The sequence below is a fragment of the Pseudorasbora parva genome, chromosome 8 (assembly GCF_024679245.1).
Source record: "Pseudorasbora parva isolate DD20220531a chromosome 8, ASM2467924v1, whole genome shotgun sequence".
NCBI lineage: Eukaryota > Metazoa > Chordata > Actinopteri > Cypriniformes > Gobionidae > Pseudorasbora > Pseudorasbora parva.
Window position 1 is genome coordinate 19,763,384 of NC_090179.1, and position 25,272 is coordinate 19,788,655.

Consider the following 25,272-nt stretch of genomic DNA (forward strand, 5'->3'; position numbering starts at 1 on the left):
CAGAGCATCTCCAAAACTGCAGCTCTTGTGGGGTGTTCCCGTTCTGCAGTGGTCAGTATCTATCAAAAGTGGTCCAAGGAAGGTACAGTGGTGAACCAGCGACAGTGTCATGGGCGGTTAATTGATACACATGGGGAGTGAAGGCTGGTCCGTGTGGTCCGATCAAACAGACAAGCTATTGTAGTTAAAATTCCTCGAGAAGCTAATGCTGGTTCTGATATAAAGAATATCCAATGCTGGTTCTCACTTGTTAACTTCTGTGTATATAGTATATACTGATGTGATTCTGTGTATACAGTATATACAACATGCATTAAGTGAATATATTCAAATTGAAACCTTCTAATATTTTACCAGACGTTTTCAATTTCTTGGAAAATCCCCCCGATTGCAAAAAGTTCTTATTTCTTGTCTGGTTTTCTAACTTACAGTTGTGATTTGTTAATGTGAAGTTTCTCTGTTTCTGCAGGTCCACGTCGAGCAGCTCAACACGCTATGCGAGCAGAGAGCTTATCAACGCCTCGGCACAGCGAACTCTCCTCATCGACAGCAGCTCCGAGGCTGACAGCAGTGTCTATGAGAGCTACGGACGGGTATATCAATGGACAATCACACAGTTTGTTCAGGCTTTCCAATGGAAAGGGCTGTTCTAGCAAAACGCTCAGATAAAAATACATGAAAGGAATGTTTGCTGCCTTGTAATGAAAAAGGTCCCACCTGAATTCACAAACAATATTTATTGCTACTGAATTTGTCCCTTCTTTTCCCCTTTCCATCGTATCAATAGCAGCAGAGTTCTCATTATTACTACAGTCCTGCACTGTATACTCACCCAGAAGACCCAGAGGATCGTGGTGAGACTTCATTTAATGTGGTTGTACACTTTATAGGGTTTTAAAGCTTAACTTTCAAAAAAATGTTTAGGTTCAGATATTGCTTTTGTCATGTCCTTATCCCTTTCCTTAATAACGTCCTGCCTATTTAACAAAAATACCCTGAGCAACTCCATATTTGTACTTCTAAAGTCACTACCACAATGTTAGGGTGTTGTAGAGGGTGTTGCTATGTGACTGCTAATGTTCTAATGTTTTTAGCACATTGCCATGCAGTTGTTAGGGTGTACTGAGTGTCTGTAGCCCATCACAGAGCAGTTGTTAGTGTTTTAGAGTGTTTGTAACTAATCGCTATGCGGTTTATATGGTGTTCTGAGCAGAGCTGGACAAAGTATAGTGGACACTATGCAGTTGCTAGGGCATTCTGTGTGTAGCCCATCACTATGCAGTTGCTAGGGCGTTCTGAGTGTAGCCCATCACTATGCAGTTGCTAGGGTGTTCTGAGTGTAGCCCATCACTATGTAGTTGCTAGGGCGTTCTGTGTGTAGCCCATCACTATGCAGTTGCTAGGGTGTTCTGTGTGTAGCCCATCACTATGCAGTTGCTAGGGCGTTCTGCGTGTAGCCCATCACTATGCAGTTGCTAGGGTGTTCTGTGTGTAGCCCATCACTATGCAGTTGCTAGGGCGTTCTGAGTATAGCCCATCACTATGCAGTTGTTAGGGTTTTCTGAGTGTAGCCTATCACTATGCAGTTGCTAGGGCGTTCTGAGTGTAGCCCATCACTATGCAGTTGCTAGGGTGTTCTGTGTGTAGCCCATCACTATGCAGTTGTTAGGGTTTTCTGAGTGTAGCCTATCACTATGCAGTTGCTAGGGCGTTCTGAGTGTAGCCCATCACTATGCAGTTGCTAGAGTGTGTTTTTGTTGTCCATCGCTATGCAGCTGCTAGGGTGTTCTGAGAGTTTGTATTGCAGTTGCAGTTGTCTCCCTATACTTTTTTTGTGTTTGCCATACTTTATGACTTGGGTTGCATTTTCAGTGTAAGTTTGTGGGATTTGTTCACCCCTTTTATCATATGCCAGGCAAAACCACTTAGAAAACTAATAGCTTATCTCTCCTTAACAAGCCACGTGACTTTATGCATTATTCACGCCATTTGCACAAACAGCATGTAGATCATTTGATAGTTAGTTAGGGATTTGAACAAACCTGAACAAAACGCGTGAGGCATTTTAGATCACTTCATCACCCAAGTTTTCTGCTTTTAAAAGCTCTTTTGTTTTTATGCAAAGTGGGTATTCAATATTTGAGCAAACCCCTCCAGTGACAGTTGTTTACGGACTAGTTAACAATTAAAACATTTTTGGGTACACGGCTGAAGTATTGATGTGCTGAGTCTCCTTCCCTCCAGATGGCAGATACGGCACAAGCCCTCACGCTCATGATTATGAGGAGGTGAGAGGCTTGGGGATGTACCAGGACCTGCAGGGCCACTCACTGCTGCCCCCTGCTGCTCACTCTGACCCACAAGCACTATTCTCCACATACCATGAGGTGGGTGTGAACCACCCGATAGTTGGACCTATCTGGAAACATGCACTTAATGTCACATGCGTGATCGCTAATTTACAACTGCAAATTTCGTATTTAAATTCCCAGTTTTATTTCAAATGATACATGATCTTCACAAGCTCTGAATTATGGTATTGCAGAATAGTGGTGCAATAGTTGTTGTGGGTTTTTTTTTTTTACAAAAGATTGTGTCAGTTTGCTGTTTCTCTTTTGTTTTTATCTGTCATTTATTCCACTTTTCTCCACAGGGAAGAGTACACGGTAAAGCTGACGTAACAGCCGGAGTTTATGATTCTATGGTGTACAGACGCAGAAGAGACACGGACTTGCCATTTGAGCTCAGAGGGGAGCTTGTTTAATAAGAGTGGGGCTGGTGAACACCAGTCTACTAGCTCTACTCTGATACCAGCTTGGGTTTACGAGTTGATAAAACAATTTTCTTTTTACTTTTCCTATTATTTGTCTAAAATAAGGGGGCTGTGTTGTTACATTTAGGCCCTAAATATTTAATTTGTTCAATAAATATTTAATTTAGTCTAAATCAGAATTTGATCTGCTACTGCCATACGGCATGTCCCCTGTTAAAGGCATCAAACAGGATTTCCTCATGTCTGTTATTTTTCCAAAAAAGGAGATAGCCCCTCGCCCAAACTCACACCATTGTTTTTTTCACCATTCGCATACTTATACACTGCTGCTCACCATATATAGACAACATATATATATATATATATATATATATATATATATATATATATATATATATATATATATATATATTAAAAAAAACTAATTAATATTAGGCTATACTACAGTTTAAAATCTAATCTTAAAATCGGAATTTATTTTTAAATGTAATTTATTCCTGTGATCAAAGCTGAATTTTAAGCATTATTACTCCAGTATTCAGTGTCACATGATCCTTTAGAAATCATTTAATATGCTGCTTCATTTATTTGCTGCTTAAGAAACATTTTTTATTCATTTCAATGTTGAAAACAGTTGTGCACTTCATATTTTTGTGGAAACGGTGATGTTTTTTTGATGAATAGAAAGTCCCAAAGAACAGCATTTATTTGAAATATAAATTGTTTGTAACACTATAACTTGTGAATTAAAATGATTTAATATGGTCTTCTAAATGCATAAATGTAATTTATTTCTTTATATAAAACAACAACAACAACAACCAACAACTAATGTGTTTTCAAATAGGCCTGGGTATAGAGGAAAGTATTTTAACATGACCTTTAAAAAATTGTCCAGTTTTCTACATTAATATCAATTACAATAGCAACAAAAATGTGCAATTACAAGCTACTCTAGTAATTGCATATTAGGTCATTCATTTGTATTACTAAGAACTTGATTATGTATAAGTTACTAAGCGTGACCTTGCTTTAGTTTAATATCTAGCTTTCTGAGGCTTGTTTAGCATTTACTAACCTTCAGTAATTTAAAAAAATCCTTGTAAGAAGGCAAGTGTTATGCAATGCAGCTTTTTAAGGGATGAGGTACTATCAAACATGCTATTATTTATTCTGTGCTTAATCGTTTTTCCCGATGGCATGCATTTCTCTTGGGATTCTTTGAAAGCGTGAAGCTTTGTCCCCAAGAGGAAGTCTTTGAATGTGAGAACGGGGATAAAAGTCTCTAAACATTGAGTCTGCGGAAGCTGACAACAATAAAAAACATCAACAACAGCCTTCTATGACACACATTTGTGTTATCATCCTGCACATCTCATCACATTGAGTTAAACAGGGAACTAGGCAAAGGGTACATGTTATATCAGTCTGAGAAGAAATCATTGGTTTGGAAAAGGTTGCCTTTAAGAAAAAAAAGTTTAAAAAGGAAAATCATTTATCATCATTTATTTACCCTTGTGTCATTGCAAACGCATAATAATCTCTCTTATTTTTTTTTTCATGCTGCACTTTGGGGGAAAAGGGCTAACAGTTTTCAACTAAAAATGGAAAACTTTTGATGTGTTTTGATCATTCATTTACACGGCCTGAAATGCTAACTTTTGAAAACGGGTTTCAAAGTGAGTTTTTGAACATGATACAGTTTTGTCTCATTTGTGAATTTGTGAAAATGGTGTCGTCATGTGCATGAATATTATGTGTTTAGTCTATAGGCGCACAGTTTTTCTTTTCAAATTGACATCGCCAACTACCGTACAGTATGGCCTGCCATGAATAATACAGTGTTTGATAGGGGATCCTTTTGGTAACTTCTGTATGCGAAAAAACACAAAGGGAAAATATTTCCATTTTTTATACGTTGTGTAAACCTACCCTTAAAAAAATCTATAATTGTTCTTAAATAAAATATTTAAATATCACTTCAGTGCTGGTTTGATTTGGACTTACCAAAATAAATTACTAAAAACTTAAATCCAACAGTTAATTTTACATATTTAGGTTTTTGTAACAAAAAGAAATTGGTATTTGACCAACAGATTTTATTTATTTATTTAGATATTTTTAAGATATACATAAAGGGTTAGTTAACTCTTTCCTCGCCAGCATTTTAAAAAAAAAGTTGCCAGCCACTGCCAGGGTTTTTGACCATTTTCACCAAAATGTAATGGTCCATATAATTTTTAGTTTTATAAATATCTGAGGATGCAATATATCAAAAGAAAGAGATGACCCTCTTCTTTTAAACAACAAATGTTTTATTCTAGCTTCTTGCCTTTTTTTTTTATCAACACTTGAATATAGGTAGGCTAAGTTTCATAAAAAAAGTAACATTTTGAACAAAAACGCGTTTTTGTGAAAGACTGTATCCAGATCAGATTCAGAGCGATGATCAAACACAGATGGAGTAGATCGAGTCCATCAACACCCCTAATGCTTCACAGTCCTGTAGCACGTCCTGGGTCCACATTTCATTCACTAACATCAGGCAGTTTCAATTTATATGTTGTTAAAAGTTGATGATCATGTTAATTTTTCATATGCATATGATTACATGCGATCGCTTGTTTTACTCCGTTTTACTCGCGTGTGTTTTGATCAGGAGATTCAGTACTCATTCAAAAGATGCGTAATAGCCTAACAGTGAAAACATGAAAAAAAAAAATGGCCTGGAAGCGTTTTCTCACAAATTGTTTGGTGGGGAAAGAGTGAAAGGTTCACACCTCAAGTGCTCCATCCCGGCGTTCGTTTGCAATCGTGCCGAAACCACCTCGTTTTGGTCTTGTGCGGCTCTAAGCGAGATTGCCGCCTTTACATAAACTGAACCAAGGGAGAAAACGGTTCAGGTTCTGAAACAAATGCTCAGTGTTGTAAATGTTAAAATTAAGCATTATTTTAATTAATATAGAAGGAGATCTGTTAGTGTATGTAATTTGTATATAGGAATTTATGTTGCCGTTTTGGGGGTTTAACATTGTGGACCAAGCAGCATAGTTTAAGATTTCAAATCACATGGTCTACTTTTTTCTTTTCTTTTTTTTTCTTTTGTTTGTTCCTTTCTGATTCTCAACAGTCCATCTCTATCTAACTTTATTTTATGGAAAAGAGAAGCTTTTAGATTAAACTTCTCCTTTGTGTCCCACTGAAGAAAGAAAGTCATACAGGTGTGGGTATTTCTGGGTGAACTGTTCCTTTAAAATGCATCTTGTTTCTTCTGTCTGCTTTGCTGGATGCTTTTAACTAAGATGGCTTATCAAGAGTGGATGGTAAATTACAGGATGGGAAGGATGCCAGAGCATAACAGCTTGTTTAATTGTAAATCAAAGGTAGTCTATAACCCATTGTCTTCAGCGGTGCTAATTTCTGAGATTTTATTGCTATCGTTTGGCATGAGAACTAACATTGCAATCTCTCTGCCTTTTCCTCCGATGCTCCTTAATGCTGAGATTCGCCTTGATGTCCATCGAGGACCGGCCATGACCCTCCGCCCTGGCACCGCCGTGACGGAGCAGACTTCCAACGCTGCTAATGTGAAAACAACTGTTCAGACACCTGGCTTGAGGTGAGCTCATCTCATCTCCTCTCTTCTGTGGAGCTACAATCCACTTGCCCTGTTGACCGGATCACCAGCTATGTCAAACGCCTCAAGCAGCCACGACGTCTGCAGAAGGAAAGTTATTGTTGCCATAGTTACTGCCCCTTTCCACCACATTTAAGGCTGTCTACCTTGCAGGTGCTTTATGGTGGAAGGAATACCTACGTTTTTAGTCTGTGGTATTTCAAAGCATTTGGGCATCTTGATGTTTTTCCTAAAGATTATAGCTTAGATTGGAATTAAGCCATTAGTTATTATCTTTAGCTTCCAAGCGGATGTGATCTTACCTTGCAAAAAACAAACAAAAAAAAGTTTCTATTTTATGCCTTTTCTTCTCATTCTCCTTTATAACATCTAAAACTCTATAATAATAAACCACAGTCTTACAAACTGTTTCTGCAAAGATATGCAAATGAAGGATGAGATGGTGATTATGCCTAGAAGTACAGCAGGATATTAACATAAATGTTATTGTGCAGTATACATTTATTGTACAGTTTTCTTCTTAGTATTCATTACACTGTTTTTTTCCATGAGCAGGTCTACAGTGTAGTTCTGTATATTCAAAGGTTCATACAATCAGGTGTAAATTACTCCCAAATCCACAAGAGGCAACAGTTAGCCATGCAACTATCTTGATTATGTTTGATTATTAAGATGAAAAAAAAAAAAAACATATCTAGTGTAACCAAATTTATGGCAACAGATAAATAGCTCTCATTTTAGCTATTTCAAATGTGGCATTTTCAGGTTGTTGTTTTGTTTTTTGTTTTGTTTTTTATGATTGGTTACGCACTAAAATGTAAATTAACACACAGTTAATGAAACCTGACGCTCAAGGAGCAAAACCTCAGCCCAGACTTGCACAAATGTAAGCACATTTTCAGCATTACACTTTTAGCAAAACACTTAACACAGTGTTTTGCATAACACTAAACACACTTCTCAAAATTAGACACAGAAATCTAACATGATGTCACTTCTTTGCCATATCAAGGCACTGCTTTCCATTATACCACACCTATAAACCAATGCCATGGGCATGCGAGATTGCAAGCGTAACTCCGCCTACCCACGTGGGTATATAAGGCAAGGCAAGGCAAGTTTATTTATATAGCACATTTCATACACAATGGCAATTAAAAGTGCTTTACATAGAAAGGAATTAAAATAGGGATAACAAATGCATAAGAAAAAGAATGTAATGTAAAGAGAATTAAAAATAATAAATGATGATAACCAAAGAAAGGAACAAAGGTAAACTAAAACAGTTATAAAGAGAATTAAAAGGATGATGCATAGATAAGGAGCAATCAGTCGGACGTACAGTGGCACAGTGCTCATTCAGTAAATGCACAGCTAAACAGATGTGTTTTGAGTCTGGATTTAAATGTGGCTACTGTTGGAGCACATCTGATCTGTTCAGGAAGCTGGTTCCAACTGCGGCTGGCATAATAGCTAAAAGCAGACTCTCCTTGCTTTGAGTGAACTCTTGGTATTTCTAACTGACTTGATCCTGCTGATCTGAGTGATCTGTTGGGTTTGTATTTAATCAGCTTATCTGCAAAATATTGAGGTCCTAGCTCATTGAGAGATTTATAAACAAGTAGTTGTACTTTACAGTTTTTCTCGATTGCTTAAACACATTTCTTGAAACTATGCCTCATATTCTCAAAACTATAAACACAAATCCATAACATCTCACCCAGTTTCCCAAACAACCTATTTTCAGTTCAAAATGAAGCTCTACAATCAAAACCATTCACTCTTGCTGAAAAACCAAACTTTGCCCTCAGACAAGACACACAAGCCCTCAAAATCACACACACTACAACATAGTCTAACACACTGGTGCAATCAATTCAAAACAACATTTCCAAAACTGGTAAGTTATGTTACTTGTGGTTCCCCTCCTCACAAACCTTTTACATGATGAACAAAAGACACAAACAATGGATACATTAGTACATTTTTATTCATTTATTCATACTACACAGTAAAAAATAAAAATAAAAATTGTATTCCGCCTCAGCCTCCCGTCTTTGGTCTGGGTCAGGCCAGAGAATCTCATCCACATCACAGGCTATATTAGCCCTAGCCTGGCAGAGGGGGTAAAATCCTCTTGCATGCCTGATCCACCTCTGGCACGCATCTACTGACACATGGCCTGGACGAGGTGAACAAGCATATAAGGTTCTCGATCATACACTTTCCACTAGTGTTGTAGTCAAGACCACCTAAACTGAGACCAAGACAAGACCAAGACTTTGAAGGGCCGAGACAAAGACAAGACCAAGACCAGTGCATGTCCCCACACTTATGATAAAATGTGGAATATGCATATGTTTGGCACTTCTCTCGTATGATCAACTAAACTGGCTCTAATTTCATCCGAGACTGCTTGTCTTCCTCCTCCTCCTCCTCCTCCTCTCCCTTCTCCTCCTCCTTCACCACGTCCTCTTCCTCTCCCTCCTCCTTCACCATGTCCTCCTCCTCTCCCTCCTCCTCCTTCACCACGTCCTCTTCCTCTCCCACCTCCTTCACCATGTCCTCTTCCTCTCCCTCCTCCTTCACCATGTCCTCTTCCTCTCCCTCCTCCTCCTCCTTCACCATGTCATCTTCCTCTCCCTCCTCCTTCACCATGTCATCTTCCTCTCCCTCCTCCTCCTCCTCCTTCACTATGTCATCTTCCTCTCCCTCCTCCTTCACCATGTCCTCTTCCTCTCCCTCCTCCTTCACCATGTCCTCTTCCTCTCCCTCCTCCTTCACCACGTCCTCTTCCTCTTCCTCCTCGACCGCTTCCTTCATTTCTTTGTGGATCCATTGTTCCAAAGCTCAAATGAACTGACTCTGGCACTTTTATGTATCTTGAAAGTTCTGATTGATGTGTGTTAAATTTTGACTCTTAGTGTTTTCACCTGGGTAATTGTGTGCTAATTGAGCTGAAACTATGCTGACTTGAGTGAACAATATTGAATGCTAGTGCTTTCTAAATGACCAAATGGTCTAGGCAACGAGAAATTAAGGGATTTGTGTGTAGAGTTTTGCAGTGACAGTTCAACAAATCTGACTCATGTGTCAAAACAGGGAATAGTGTTTATAGTTTAGTGAAATGGGTGTGCTTTTTGATAAATGGCGTTATGGTTTTGAAATTTTAGTTCAAAAGCCTGGTTATAGTGTTTAAGCAATCGAGAAAAACTGTAAAATCAATCCTAAATGTAACTGGAAGCCAGTGTAAAGACCTGAGGACCGGTGTGATATGGTCATATTTTCTGGTTCTGCTCACTAGGAAGTAGCTGGCATAATTACATTGTTTTACCAGCTGAGGAGCCAAGTTGAACTCCGTTCCAGCGGTACAGTGGAAGTGGCAGCTTCAGTGACTGACGAATGGGGATCCCAATGTAATCACGCCACTCGGCTGTCTTCCAGTGCCCTGCGCAAGCGTGAGTGCCCTGATGCAAGATAGGATGGTCAAAGGCCTCCACTTAACGCAGGAATACCAAGGTACACTGGGAGGCATATTCCAGGTGGAGATATGCGCCAAAATGCCTACCCGTAGGGAGGACTTAAGAATACACATATGACTCGAGGGGCTGCATACGGAAGAACACTGGGGTACCAGCCGCAGGTGGATTTTTAACCCCAGGGGGTGGCAAGCTTGCCAAGGGAAGACACCCGTTCAGGGAGGCTTACGGTGGAAATACACATGTGGGGGTCGCCGGAGGGGAACCATGCACATGGGGCCCCTGGCCGGACACGAGTGTCTGGGCTAAGGGCAGACTTACTGGCGTCAGTGTCGTCAGTGCTGGAGGAGCTCAGGGCTCTCGGAGAGCTCACCTGAGAAGAATATTGCACGTATCCAGTACGTGGAGTGGAATGGCGAGCAAGCAAAGACACCTGAGCCAATCCATTACCGGCCACTTGTAGAGGCGAGTACATAGTCGGATACAGGCTCCACTCAGAGATTGTAAAATCTGGCGAATGTGTTTGGTGTCGCCCAGCCTGCAGCTCTGCAGATGTCTGTCAGCGGAGCGGGGACCCAAAGGGGGCATGGGCGCCCCTGCTGCTGATAAGCCAAAACAATGGTGTCCACTATCCAGTGAGACAACCTTTGCTTTGAGAGAGCCTTCCCTTTCAGCTTCCCACCATAACAGACAAAGAGCTGGTCTGAGGTCCTGAAACACTGCGTCCTGTCTACGTAAGCGCGGAGGGCGCATACTGGACAGAGCAGTGCCAAGGCTGGGTCTGCCTTCTCCAAGGGCAGCGCTTGCAGGTTGACCACCTGGTCTCTGAACGGAGTGGTGGGAACCTTGGGCACATATCCTGGCCGGGGTCTGGGCCCGAATTCCAGGCACGCTTCGTCAACCGAAAATGCCTGAGGTTCCACTTCAACACATAGGCCTGTCTCGTGGACTCGGCCCTAGCAGAAGTGATGTTAGCCACCACCGGAGGTGGTAGGGTACTCAAACCTGCCGCGTCCCGTCCAGGAACCACACTTGGAGGTTCCAAAGATTGCCAAAGGTTGCCCCGTCTCTGAGAGAGGAGATCCTGTCTCAGAGGAATCAGCCAGGGAGGGGCTGTCGCAAGGAGTACTAGTTCTGGGAACCAGGTCCGGCCGTGCCAATACGGGGCGACCAACATGACCTGCTCCTTGTCCTCCCTGACCTTGCACAGAACACGTGCAAGAAGGCTCACTGGGGGAAACGCATATTTGCGTAGGCCCTGCGGCCAGCTGTGCGCCAGTGCATCCGTGCAGAGTGTGCCCTCGGTCAGGGAATAGTACAAGCTGCAATGGGACGAGTCATGGGAGGCAAACAGATCTACCTGTGCGTCCCCGAACTGATCCCAGATCAGCTAGACTGACTGGGGATGGAGTCTCCACTCCCCAGGGATTGGCTGAATCTGTGAGAGCTCGTCGGCTGCACGGTTCAAGATCCCCGGGATATGGACAGGACGAAGGGACCTCAGGTGCTTCTGACTCCATAATACGAGATGGCGGGCGAGTTGGGACATGCGGCGGGAGCGTAGACCGCCCTGGTGGTTGATGTACGCTACAACGGCCGTGTTGTCTGACCTGACTAGTACGTGTTGACCCTTCAGCAACGCTAGGAAGCGGTGCAAGGCGAACCGTACTGCCAGCAACTCGAAGCAATTGACATGCAGTAAGCTGCGCGCACATGGCGACCGAGTCGATCTCCATACCGAGAAAAGAGATCCTCTGCACGGGGCAGAGTTTGCTCTTCTCCCAGATGACCCGAAGGCCCAGACCGGCTAAGTGGGGGAGAACCAGATCTCTGTGTTCGCACACCCGCTCCCGAGAGTGGCCCAGTATGAGCCAGTTGGCGAGATAGTTCAGGACGCGAACCCCTTGCTGCCTGAGTGGCACAAGGGCTGCCTCGACAATCTTTGTGAAGACGCGAGGGGACAGAGCTAGCCCGATTGGGAGTACAGCATACTGATATGCCCGCCCTTCAAACGCAAACCGCAGGAACGGTCTGTGTCGCTGAAGGATGGACACATGGAAGTACGTGTCCTTCAGGTCGATTGCTGCAAACCGATCGCATGGACGAAGTCATTCGAAAAGGTGTTTCGCAGTCAACATCCTGAACGGAAGCCTGTGAAGGGATCGGTTCAGGACGCAAAGGTCCAGGATTGGCCGTAACCAACCGGATTTCTTCCCCACCATGGTGAACCGGACACCCCGAAAGTGGGGAGGAGCTCGCGCGAACTGAATCGCGTAGCCAAGCCTGATGGTCCGCATGACCCAGCGGGACAGTCCCGGCAGCTGTAGCCACGCTCCCAGGGAGTGTACCAACGGGGTCATACGGAGCACCGGCGTACCCTCGGTGGGGCAGTGAGGCAGTGTTACCGTCCTGGACTCGGGTGCCATAACGGTGCTTTATAGCCTCAGTCTGCTTCTGGGCGGCCGAAAACTAGCGTCGAGGAAACGTGTCCGCTCGGCGTCCCGCATATCGGCCAGGTTGAGCCATAAGTGTCTCTCCTGGACCACACAAGTGGACATCACCCGGCCGAGGGAGCGTGCGGTAACCTTCGTCGCCCGGAGGGCGAGGGCGGTTGCGGCTCGCAGCTCATCTCTGGGCCCTGGGTCGGCTCCACCCTCATGCATGTCACACAGCAACTTGGCCTGGTAGGCCTGAAGAGTTACCATGGCATGCAAAGAAGCGGCGGCCTGCCCCGCAGTTCTGTAGGTCTTCGACACCATAGACAATGTGAATCTACAGGCTTTGGAGGGGTGCTTAGGATCTCCACGCCAGGAGGAGGCGCTCTGGGGACACAGTTGCATCGCCACAGAACGCTCCACCGGGGGGACCCCAGTGTACCCTCTAGCCGCTGCCCCATCAAGGGCGGAGAAGGCGGAAGAGGTTGCCAAACGCTCGCGAGAAGACACGGGGGCCCTCCACGAGTGCGCAACCTCCTCATGCCTTTCCAGGAAGAAAGGAATTGGGGGCACGGCAGGACGGCTGTCCTGACGTGGTGCACCCAAAAATAAATCATCAAGTCGCGAACGCTCTGGCCGGGGCGGAGGGTTCCACTCCAGACCAAGCGCCGCGGCCACCCGGGCAAGCATGGCTGTCAGCTCCGGGTCCGACTCGGACAATGCTGGCGCGCCCGGAGGCGGCAGCACAGCCGAATCCTCATCCTCGGAGGACTCTAGCCCACCTTATGATGCGGTTACTGACATCCCGTGATCCTCCGGAGCGCCGAACGAAACCCGCGGACCGGTCGAAACCGAGGCAGCGGGCTCCATCACAATGCTCGCGGGTACCGGTGCAACAGAGGGGGGTGTGGGCCGAGGCATGAGCGTCGGAGCTGAAATCCACACCATCACCCTCAGGTCACCCTGTCCACCAGCCGAAGAGACGCCCCGCGCGGAAACGTCAGATCGGGGGGTGACTGAGGGGACTCTCACTCTGGCGGCCGCACGGAGCTCACTGAGTCTGGACTGCAACACGGAGATGGCCATATTCCCGCAGTGGGAACATGACTCATCCACAACCGCTGCCTGAGCGTGCTGAAAGCCCAAACACGTCAGACAGTGCGAGTGCCCATCGTAAGACGCCACAGACCGGCCACACACAGAAGCACACGGGCGAGACATCCTGAAAAGGACGTGCCACGTGTGAGCTCTTTTGTAAGAGGAATAACCTAGCAGTCGATGCCGAAGCGCCCAGGGGACCACACACCAACTGGAAACCAATCGTCAGACCAGCAGGCAGGAAGTATGAGACCGCTGGAACGCGCCGTACACCAACACCGACTGGAAGATCCTGATCGTCTCGAAGAACTGACAATACTCAGAAGGCTTAAGGAGTGAAAGGTATGTAACCCTTGGCTCCGAAGCTTAAAACATAATGCGATTATGCCAGCTACTTCCTTATATACCCACATGGGTAGGTGGAGTTACGCATGCAATCTCGCATGCCCATGGCATTGGCACTGCCATTGGGCGTTTTCTAGTCTCGGAGAGGATAGGCTTCTAAGCGAAACCCCCATTCGTCAGTCACTGACGTTATGTCGGAGTGACTGAACGAAAGGGAACTATTGTATAGTTGCACATTCTCTGTCTACTTCATTTACAGTACTCTAATCACTGAGAATTAGACTTGCTAAACGAGTTTTAGGTTAGCAACAGCAGTGTGTAACTGCTTAAAAAGATTAAAGTAATATTAAATGTGTGTGTTTTGTATGATAGCAAAATATTGTTTTTATAAAGTTGTGTATCGTAACAAATGAGCAAGATGTTAGATGAGTGTCCAACTTAAACGTGTCAAAAAAATGTTTCATGATTGATGAATTCAAATATCCATAGATTATACCCAAATAATCCATAAATTTGGGAATGTCTCTCACTGGAACAGACTCAGGAATTTCTATCACTGGAACAGACTCAGGATTTTTTCTCATTGGAATGGACTCAGTAATTTCTCTCACTACAAATGACTCAGGAATATTTCTCACTGGAACTGACTCTGGAAAATTACTTATCCACTCATCCAAATGAATCATCCGCTGGGAAGATGGTTTTGAATGCTTTATGGTTTTCCAGCACCCACTCCACAAACTCTGTGAAACTCCTCCAATGACTCACACCAGATAATCATGCATTTGTTTCCGTGTCCTGTGCTCATTTAAATGGATTCCGTAATTTTCTCTCACTAGAATGGACCCAGGAATATTTCTCACTGGAACGGACTCTGGAAAATTACTCACTGGAATGGGCTCTGGAATTTCACTCTCAGGAACGGACTAAAGACTTTGTTTCACTGGAACAAACTCTGGAATTTCTCTCACTGGAACAGAGTCTGGAGCGGGCTGATGGTGTTGAACGCTCTATTGTTTTCCAAAACCCACTCCACAAACTTGGTGAAACTCCTCCGATGACTCAAACCAGATAGGCATGCATTTGTTTCCATGTTCAAACTGATCAGGTAGAAAGTGCACAGTGAACTATCTGGAAAGTTAGTGAGGCACACCATTTATAAAACCTCCGGGTGTGGAACTCAAGGGACTGCTGTCCCTGGTTCAAGCACAACAGCTGGACAGCCAGTAGGTCCATATTTCAGTCTAGGTATTGTATTCTGTCACAGTAGATGGCTGTAATGAAAGCACATGACGATGAATATACTATAATAGGTCTTTCATTCAAGAATCAAAATATTAAACTAAAGAATAAGATGGAGAAAACTAATTCACACAATCAAACAATACAAAACAGACTTAGATTTTGACAGTAGGGCCTTACTCTCCAACATATTTTTTGTCTTGCATTACATAGTGACATTGGACAAGCAAAACATTTATTGTACAACAACAAAAAAACATGTATTGTGTTTTTTCGCGCCGCTCTCTCATGGCTCTCGCCCGCCCTGCTTGTCACATACCCCCATCGCTATTCGCATCCCGAGGGCTATTCACAAGAGTCCTTTTTGTGACCGGTGTGATGCGCAGCTGGCGTTCATCTGCAATTACGCCACCTGCTCTCACCTGCCATGCTTATCGTACTTTTATACAGTACATGAAACACTATCTATTGTTCATATTTCTTATACACTATGTTCTTCTTTTGTAATCCTTGAAGAATTATACTTAAAGTTAAAAGTAAAAAATAGTTTATACATCAAGTAGAAATTCTGAGAAATTATGCTTATTTATGAGATTGCTTTTTGGTGCTTTATAAGAAAACAATAGCACAGTAATGGATAAGGAGGCTGTCACAGATTCTGGAGGCTGTCACAGTTCTGTACAAAAAAAAAAATTGCATACTTCCCCTTGCATGTTCACATTCCCCTTTTGAGCTGAATACTGTACATGAGATCATAGAAAAGTCACATAAATTATACCCACGCACACACAAAAGCACTAAAAAGAGCCCTCACTCCAACTTCCCCACTTGAGTTTGTAGTAAGCGGTCACATGATATTGGTTCCTTGTACACAAACACACACACATGCTCACGCACACAAACAAACTCAATCAACGTGTTTTCAAGGAAGTTGAAAAGAACACAATCTGAACCACTTCTCCTTTCTTTCGGACCATCATATGGCCAGCACGGCGAAATACTGTTTTGCCGTAGTGTAGATACTCTCTGATCTCTATTGTCTAAGGATGATAGTGCCAAACCTCTAGCCCTTTTAGATTTAGATTGCAGCCACAGTTTATTGTACAAAATTGGAAATATAAAGTAGAATTTTTTCTTTTGTGCTATTGAACTTCAAATTTTGCTGAGAGGCATAGGATTTTTACCTTGTGCGAAATAAAATAATTTAAAGTTTTAAAGTTACCATGAAATCAAAATTGACCAATATCTTATTTTTCAGACCCCTGACATTTTATTTATTTTCTTTTTTTAGTAAAATCGTTCAACATTTTTATTCAATAATATATTTTCTTTTTTATTTAGCATTTTGAGAGGGTTTTGTGGTACTAATTAATATTTATGCAATAATTGTTATCCATTTTCCCCCAAAAAAATATCAAGATTTCAAGTTAAACGGGTCACAAGCTGTGTTGTTTTATTGATGTTTTTGTGATGTTTCTTGGGGTGCACTTATAATGTTAGAATACTTGTTTCATAAATAATGGTCAGAATTTAAAAATAAAAGGCATTTTTCCTACCGTGATTTTAGCCCTCTGCTCTGAACGCTCAGTTTTAAGGGGCGTGTCTGCTGTGAGACTTCAGTGTAAACTCCCACTGCTGTGATTGGCTAATGTCTTTCCATTTGAAATAGCTAAGTGTTACTCTCTCTCGTTGAGCTTTTAGTTTTAACTATTACAGTTCTCATGGTTAAAGGAACTGTATGTAAGAAATGTATTTCAATTAATCATAACATGGCCCTGCTATGTCACTAGACATTAAGATATCATGTTAATTTCAAATACTAATATCACTGACAACAGTAGTCCGGCCAGGATATTGTCTTCTAAAGTTTGTTGTTGCAGCCCTCAACTGATGTTGATGCTGACATGTTGTGTTTTGGCCTGAAGCTCCGCCCTCCACCTATCGACCAATCACAAAGTCAGTAGTAAATGTTCCTGCTGGATCCTGCAGCCTATCTGGCAACCTTGAGTCAGGGGGGAGGGGGAGATGGGATACACCGGTCTACAGTCATTTGAAAGTGATTGTAGCTCCAGTTTTGGCCAGAATCTTACAATCACAGAGTATACGCATGATCACGAAATTGAAAGTAAAATAGAATGCAAATTTAAAACGCGATTTCAATAAGTTACTGCTGTTTAAAAGCGGCTCCCTGAGGCATGAAAATTTCTCCCAATATTAAAACTATCTGGTTGTTTAACATCTCTTAGTATCTGTATGCTTGAAGTAAAAAATGGTCTCTATTTGCACTTTGAATATTGAGTAGGACAATTAGGAGGTTATTGTTTGCACTTAATATCTATGATTAATTTTTAGGAAGGAGTTCAGGAGAAGAAAAGTTAAGTTCTTAGGTCTGAAGAGACAATCAGGAAAGAGTACTGCTGTATTTTACTGTATATGGTAATTCATACTCAGACAGTAGAAATTAAATGACATTCATTACAAGATGATTAGTTAAAACATTTCAAATGCACCTGTAAACAATTTGTAATTTGTAGTCATGTATTTCATGATTGTGGATTTCTTAAATATATTTTTTCTTAAAAAATGTAAAAGTTTAAATTTCTTAAAAAATGTGAAAATCTCGTCTCGTTCTCGTGAACCCGATCTCGTGTCTCGTCTCATCTCGTGAGATTAGTGTCTCATCACACCCCTATTTATCACAATTAAATAACAGATAGCATAACGCAAGTTGACATTTACTGGTTTGATTTGCTGACACAGTCAAAGAACATCACATTTCAGATTAGAAGGCATTAGAACACAGTTAGTTACATGTTTAATTTCTATGGAGCCCAAGCACTGCACAATATTTTATAATCCTGCATGGCATGCTCATCGAACTGGTTTAACGCTAGGCCTGTTACATGCGTGAATCGGTGGGTGGGGCTAAACAGGCGGTGATGAAGTAGGCGTTGATCTTCTTCTGCAGAGGCGGTGTTTCAACACACACTCACATCCTGGCACATTCTCACATCGATCGTTTGCTGGGCCTGGTGTCAAAAAAAGCTTTTCTTTGACTAACCAGGAAGGTTTCAGCTCTGAAAACGTACAGGATATTCTTATATCACGATGAATGGGTGTGGTTATTTCACAGTCTTGATGTTTTAAAGTGTCACCCCTTCACTGCTGTGAGCTTTTTCTGAATTATGACTCAATTACTAAATAGATTTCTGAGTAGATTTTCATGTTCTCAAAACCTGTCTCTGTGTTACACAGTGGTATATATATATATATATATATATATATATATATATATATATATATATATATATATATATATATATATATATATATATATATATATATATATACATATATATATATATATATATATATATATATATATATATATAATAATAATAGATTTTATTTATAATGCACTTTTCATTCCGAAGAATCTCAAAGTGCAACAAAGGGGGGGGGGGGGGGGGGGGGGGGAAATAACAACAAAAAATGAATAACAAGTAAAAATATAGAATACTACAAACAATCAACCAACACAGAAAACAGAACAGAAACAGAGCTGATGGTGAACAGAAACAGAGCTGATGGTGGACAGAAAACAGCTGATGGTGGAAGTCTCTGTTAGCTCCGCAGCACACTGTGGTCCACTCCATGTTTCAGATTTCTCCCAGCGGCAGTGTCCCGATGACATCGCCGAGGCACGACAGCTGAAGACCAGATGATGGGTCTTCTTCATGATGATTCAAACGATGGGGATCGCTGCAGCACCATGCAGGAGGCAGAACATTCCTCCGCGCACTTCTGTGGACACACCGGGGCCGGCGCAGATGTCGCTCCACGGTCGCAATGCAGGACCGAACAGCGGCGCAGCCGAGAAGCAGAACATCCCAACATCATGCCGGACGCCGACGACGAGAGCCCGGATGACGCTAGCCCGGTGTAAACTTCAGCCACCATGCAGCTTAAGCCCAAGGGAGACCACCAGTGAGCACCCGCGGCGAGAGAAACATCAAATGTCCTCCAAACCAGAAACCAACCGCAGCAATTCAAACGTAAACATTAGAGAAGCGGTTGAAAACGGCGAAACGACGAACAACGACCTCTCAGTGGCTGCCAGCAATCAGCAACAGTCCCAATTGTAGCTCTGACTGTTAGACTAGTCACAAACATAAGGAAATAAAATAAAATAAAATGTAAATCTAATAGTACATTAACATGATTTGTTGTGGGTGGAGAAGCGGCGAACAGACAACGCCAGCGTCCTCTCCCCCACGTTGCCTAGCAACCTCCACATATATATGTGTGTGTGTGTGTGTGTGTGCGCGTGCGTGCGTGCGTGCGAGTAAATATGTCTATATCCCATTCTTTATGTTTTATAGTGTCACCCCCTTCACTGTGCTGTATTATTACTTCCACTATTGTGTCCGATTTGTAAATTGTGCGATTTTCTCAATGCTTCGATTTTTTTTGCACCCTCAGATTCCAGATTTTTCAAATATTACAGTATATTGCGGCCAAATATTGTCCTATGATAACATACCATACATAAATGGAAAGCTCATTTATTCAGCTATTTCGTATTAGGATATACATAATATAAATCTCAATCTAAAAGGTTACCCTTTATTTCAATAGTCCATTTTAAACATTCTACTAACTATAAGTAACTTTGCAACTACATGTCAACTAACTGTCATTATAGTATTAGTAGACTGTCAGTAGACTAGTAGGTTATGGTTAGGTGTTAGGGTTCGGGTTAGTAGAATAAGTTGACCTGTAGTTGCCAAGTTACTGTTGCAAAAGCAACAGTATTTTACAATATTTTACAAGCAAAATATTTTTTTTGTAAATATAATTCAGACAGTCTACAAATACTCTAATGACAGTCAGTTTACATGTAGTTGCAAAGTTACTAGTAGAATGTCTAAAGTGGACTATCAAAATAAAGTGTTACCAAAAAAAATTAAAAATAAAATTGTATGACTGTATGTCTTCTGACTGGTTTTGTGGTCCTGGGTCACATGTGTGTTCATCATATTAAAAATGAATTGGGAGACCCTAGGAAATTAGTTTTTGATACATTTCCATATAAAGGGAAAGGTAATTAATTAATATTTCCTGCAATTTTTTATGTGCATGTAGTCATTTCCTCATTTCTATTGAAGCATAACCTCAAATCAGGATTGGCATCCCACAATAAAACAGTTTATTTCGATGCACTGTGTAATTTAAGCTCTCTGCGTGGTCAGCGGTGGCCAACCAGCTTTCATGCACAAATCTGTCGCAGGTAATTGTGGGTAGAGTGCTGTAATAAAGTACATCCAGTAGGTTTACTGTAGCTGCAGCTGTGCACACATAGATTATGTCACCGCTGTTAAAGGCCCACAGAACGGTTGACTCTGCACATTTTTTTCTCTAACTTTGAAAAGTGACAAATTACTTTTCTCCGCAGAGGACAGATTAATCTATTTTTTATATGTGTATATAAAAGATGACTAGTCATTAATCACAATACTGGGTTATTCATCAGGGACAGAGAAGCAGGGGAATCCGGCTAATTTATAGTGTATCTTTGGCGCTTTTTGGATGATATAAACTGGTCTGTCTGGGCTACGATGTATGTTGCTTCATTCTTGCCTTAAAGATTTGTTTTGAGTCTCAAATATTGGGTTTTATTCGCATGTCCAGCTCGGTTCTGCTGGACACAACACTCTCGTTCTGGCAGCGGGTTGCTGGGAAACAACTTTTTACTGTTTGCCGTCCGCTCAAGCACTTCAGCGCAAACTGGCAGCATTTCATAATGGAATTTGCATGCTGAACTTTTCTATCAAAATTGCCTTTTCACACTGCAGATTTTAAAATTACATGAATAATAAAGCAAGACGAACTAAGGTAATAAGAATTTTGATTGAATTTGGCTTGCAGTCTAGCTCCCATTACTCCGCGGCCGCAGTATGTTTTGGTTCCCGGTTTCTGCTCATTTACCGTTCGAAATGACACAAAACGCAGTACATTAGCAATCAGAGCATTGTGGAGTTGGCCAAAACTGTGAGCAAACACAATTTATTCCGTAATCACAGATGATAAAGTTCTGCAAATATGGTTATTCTCTGACATTACCCAGGAGGCTTTGCACACAATGCGCAGGTCTGCTGTGGCATTTCCATATGTAGCTTTTTGGATTACAGGCTATCAGGCTTCATATATATATATTATATCCACAAAAATATTGTTAATTTATACCAGGTCAATCTTATATCGCTTTGAAAAGTACTGGCACACCTCTCCTTAACAAGCTGCACAATATAAGGTATGATTCTTTTTTTTTAATGGAATGACAATGTAAGACCCAGTAATTAAAATAGCAGGCTGCCATTAAAGAACATGAGAGTGATTGAAATTGACAGACTATGGCAGACTAAACTCTCTGACAGCTTTATTTCCCATTTAACGTCAATCTTCTTCTTCTTTTCTCTTTTTGACATCTTTTTTAGAACACTTCAGAAAAATGTTTCTGCACAAGAAGATTTCAATCAGGTAATTACCTCGAAAACATGCAATAATAACCCAGACGTGTGTTTCAGCCAAACTGGTGTAATCAAAGACTCATCTGGAGAGTTGTTTTCTTTTCCACTTCTCCCATCAAAAACGGAGTGATTTGTGCATTGCACACATTTGTAATGTGTTTTTTTCCCCCCTCTAATTATGTTTATAAGAAAAAGTCTCATCTATGAGTTATTGATTAAATTAACTCACAGATGATACTTCTGTCGGAGATTTCAAGCAGCCGCAAAAGGGAAAAAAAAGGAAAACAATGGAAATTTTGTCATTTATTTATGCAAATGGTAAAATGTGATTCATGTACATAAACACCTTTTCCAAAAAAAAGCTTCATAAAATTATCATAAAAACGGTGAACATGACTTGTGATAACTTTGTTTGAGGAACAGACTGAATTGTAAAGGTGCTGTATTGACTGTACTAAAGCATAAAAATACCACAATATGTTTGCAGATAATTAGGAAACATGCTGAGTTCACATATCATTTCTCTGAAAAACAATGCTACTGCCAGTTATTCCTTGTCAGAATTTCTCTCTCTCTTTTTTTTTTTTTTTTCTGTGTGATACCGCACGTTGCCAATTTACTCAAAAGTATTTTTCCACCACAGGTTGCCAGTTGATGGAAAACAAAGCATATTGCAGCAATAGAAGCCAGCAAACAAAATGGGTCAGAGATCGCAGATTCTACCCAACCTAAATGCCTCAGCATCCATTTAAAAATCTCTATGGTCAGAAGCGAAAACTGTAAAAAATAATTAATGTCTCCAATTGAAATTTTTCTAGTGACTGATCACATCTAAATTTTTCAGTTGGCCAAATTGAATTTCTGTGAATTAAATTGCATCAATTCACAGAAATTCAATTTGGCGGACTGAAAAATTGTCAACACATTCCGTTGTCAGTTGCGCTCGTTCCTGTTGCGTGTCCTCAAACCCGCTTGAGCATTGAGTCTGAGGAGGGGGCGGGGCAAACAATATTTTGAATTTGTCATTCTTACATACAGCACCTTTAAGTCATTATTTATTTAAAATGTTCTTTCAAAGTTATTCTTTTGAATGAATCAATTGATCCGCTTCATAATAATAATAATAATTTATTACATGTATATAACGCTTTTCTAGGCACTCAAAGCACTTTAAAAGAAAAGGGGAATCTCCTCAACGACCACCAATGTGCAAAATCCACCCGGATGATGCGACGGCAGCCATATTGTGCCAGAACGCTCACCACACACCAGTTAAACTCATAAATCTGGCCTGAAATACTCTTTCACAAAAAGGACATGAGGCTCTAGTATTTAATGACAGGATTATGAAGTTTAAAATGAGTTCACAAATTCTGGAACTGAATCAGTCCAACATTAATGCACTTAGATTTACTGGACCGACACACTCATATGCATTATCTACATGCATACATGGTTTCTGTTGTATTATATATAGTTATTTTTTAACATTTCATAATGATGGGTCTGTCCCATCCTGTGATGACCAGTGAAAAATTATGGCTACATTGGTCCCTAATTGCTACTTTTTTCTGTCAACTGCTTGGACATGCACTTAAAGCTAAGTGGAGCTCCATAAACGGCCTTGTTGTAACTCGGTTCGCTTCATTATTCTAGACAGTGCTAGAGTGGGAAAAATAAACTAGATCTGTCCCACTTCAATTAATAAAATGACTGACTTGACAAGACCATTGAGTCCTTGTAAAACCTTTGTAAAAAAGTTTTCCTGAAATTCCTACCATAATTAAAGTCTGCATGAAACAAAAGTAATTTAAAAAAAATATATCTCATTGTGATGTATATCCGAGTGAAGCAGATTCTCGAACAAGAAAAAAATGCCCATTGGGAATTGATTGGATGGTTGTGGTTTACTATGAATGAAAGGTTGCTCCGCCTTTACAGCAAACACGTCATCATCAGAGAAGAAATGTCACTGCAGTAAAGGGATGTTATTTTGATTACACATGAAAATAATGATGTGCTTGGATTAATTTCCAATTAATAATGTATCATGCATTATTCACTATTCAGTATTCAGATTTGTCCATTTAGACTTCATGGTGACTTAATTTTTTTTAATTTAATTTCATTTTTAGTTGTATTTATGAATTAATTATTAATTAATCTTCTGCATTTTTCAAAAAAAAAAAAAAAATAATAATAATAATAATAATTTTATATATATATATATATATATATATATATATATATATATATATATATATATATATATATATATATATATATATATATATATATATATATATATATATATATATATATATTATCACTTACATTACAAAATTGAAGGCCCATTCATACCAAGAACGTTACCTTTAAAGTAGTGCTGTCAAAATTAGCTCATTAAGGGTGCACTATGTAGTATTTTTGCAGTAAAATATCCAAAATCCACCAGGCCAGTGTTATATATTTTGTTCAGTTGAGTTCTTACAATATCCCAAATGTTTCCAACTATTCGTAAATGGTGAGAAAATTGCTATTTTAACCAAGGAGCCGGGACGCCTGAGTCAGTCGCCTGTCAATGGCGTCACATCTGCGTGACCCTCGGTTTCCTGCAGAAACGCTTTACTCTTAGCAGTGTGAACAAGTGTCACAGCAGCCGCTGAGCGAACGCACAGAGTAACAACTTATCACTTTAAATGTATCTAATATAATAAACAGAGCTGCGTCCTCATACTATGACTGGAAAAGTGGAAATGTCATCGGTGACAAGCGGCAACCTCCCGCAATCTCTTGAAGCCAATACGGAAGTAATGTAAACTGCAATTCCTAAACTGGCCACTCGGGACAGGCTCCAGAATGGAGCAGAATCTCATTGTGCCCCATGTTAAAATTTCCAATTTTACAGCAGAAAAAAAACATGTTTACAGCCTGGTACAAATTGGGGTTTTGGCCTATAAGGCTAATTGTGACCTTCATGACAACTGTGAGGGGGTGAATTTTTAGGTGAGGGGAAACTCATTCGTTTACGTTATATAAAGCCTTATAGTTCTGCATAATTAAGGGCGTGGTTACTTTGAGTTACATGTGTATAGTCATTTATTCACCGTCTATAGTCATTGCGTCACCTAAGCTCCGCCCACATCCTGCCTTTTTGCCCATTTTCTGTTATCCGGGAGTGACACGCGATGACTCGCTCGCAAGATGGCAACACCCAGCTCGACCCTACTTTAAGCTTCAGAACGGCTTATCGGAATTCTATAGGTGACGTCACGGACACTACGTGTCCATTTTTTTACAGTCTATGGTCGCCGACTGTGTCCCGTCATAATAAAAGTCCCGCTGCTTGCGAGCTGTCTGTTGCACAGCAATCGCTCCAGCGGCCTTGCTCAGCTTCACAACACTCTGTCTTGCTCTGCTTCATGCTACAGTAACGTTAATAACCGCATCCATGAACTTGATTTCTGCCTGAGCCCTATACCGATAATTTTCCCACGGCTGTGAGGTGAAAACTACATGTCCAAAGATTCTCCGCTCAAACCTGGAGTCATCAAAATACGCCTTTGTTTTGAATAAGCGCTCTCTAGCGGACGGAAAAGTTATCGATTGCTAGCCTGACAAGCCAGACCCACATCGAGATGTTTGGTCTGGAAACTCACCATTGACAGGGCTCAATCCGAGGGGCGGGATAAACGGTTGTCTTTCAAACTCCTTCTGCACGCGATAGGATAGC

General features: G+C 41.3%; 2 protein-coding genes across 5 annotated transcripts in view; both read left to right on the top strand.

Annotated features, from left to right (window-relative positions):
• The window catches only part of nphs1 (NPHS1 adhesion molecule, nephrin), a 131,505-nt gene extending 128,392 nt beyond the window's left edge, over positions 1–3,113 (top strand). The window contains exons 27-30 of one of the 2 annotated variants that reach the window (XM_067450281.1): positions 470–593; positions 791–854; positions 2,245–2,387; positions 2,654–3,113. In XM_067450281.1, coding sequence (XP_067306382.1) covers positions 470–593; positions 791–854; positions 2,245–2,387; positions 2,654–2,764 — 442 coding nt within the window. In that variant the 3' untranslated portion in view covers positions 2,765–3,113. Of the gene's footprint in view, positions 1–469; positions 594–787; positions 855–2,244; positions 2,388–2,653 lie in introns of both variants that reach the window. The other variant, XM_067450280.1, reaches the window with a different exon arrangement.
• Positions 3,114–5,901: 2,788 nt separating this feature from the next.
• fxyd5 (FXYD domain containing ion transport regulator 5) overlaps positions 5,902–25,272 on the top strand; it is a 51,584-nt gene continuing 32,213 nt past the window's right edge. Inside the window, exons 1-3 of one of the 3 annotated variants that reach the window (XM_067450293.1) lie at positions 6,084–6,156; positions 6,277–6,392; positions 21,507–21,549. The gene's annotated coding sequence lies outside the window, so the exon portion shown is untranslated. Of the gene's footprint in view, positions 6,393–21,506; positions 21,550–25,272 lie in introns of all 3 variants that reach the window. The other 2 variants (XM_067450294.1, XM_067450291.1) reach the window with 2 other exon arrangements.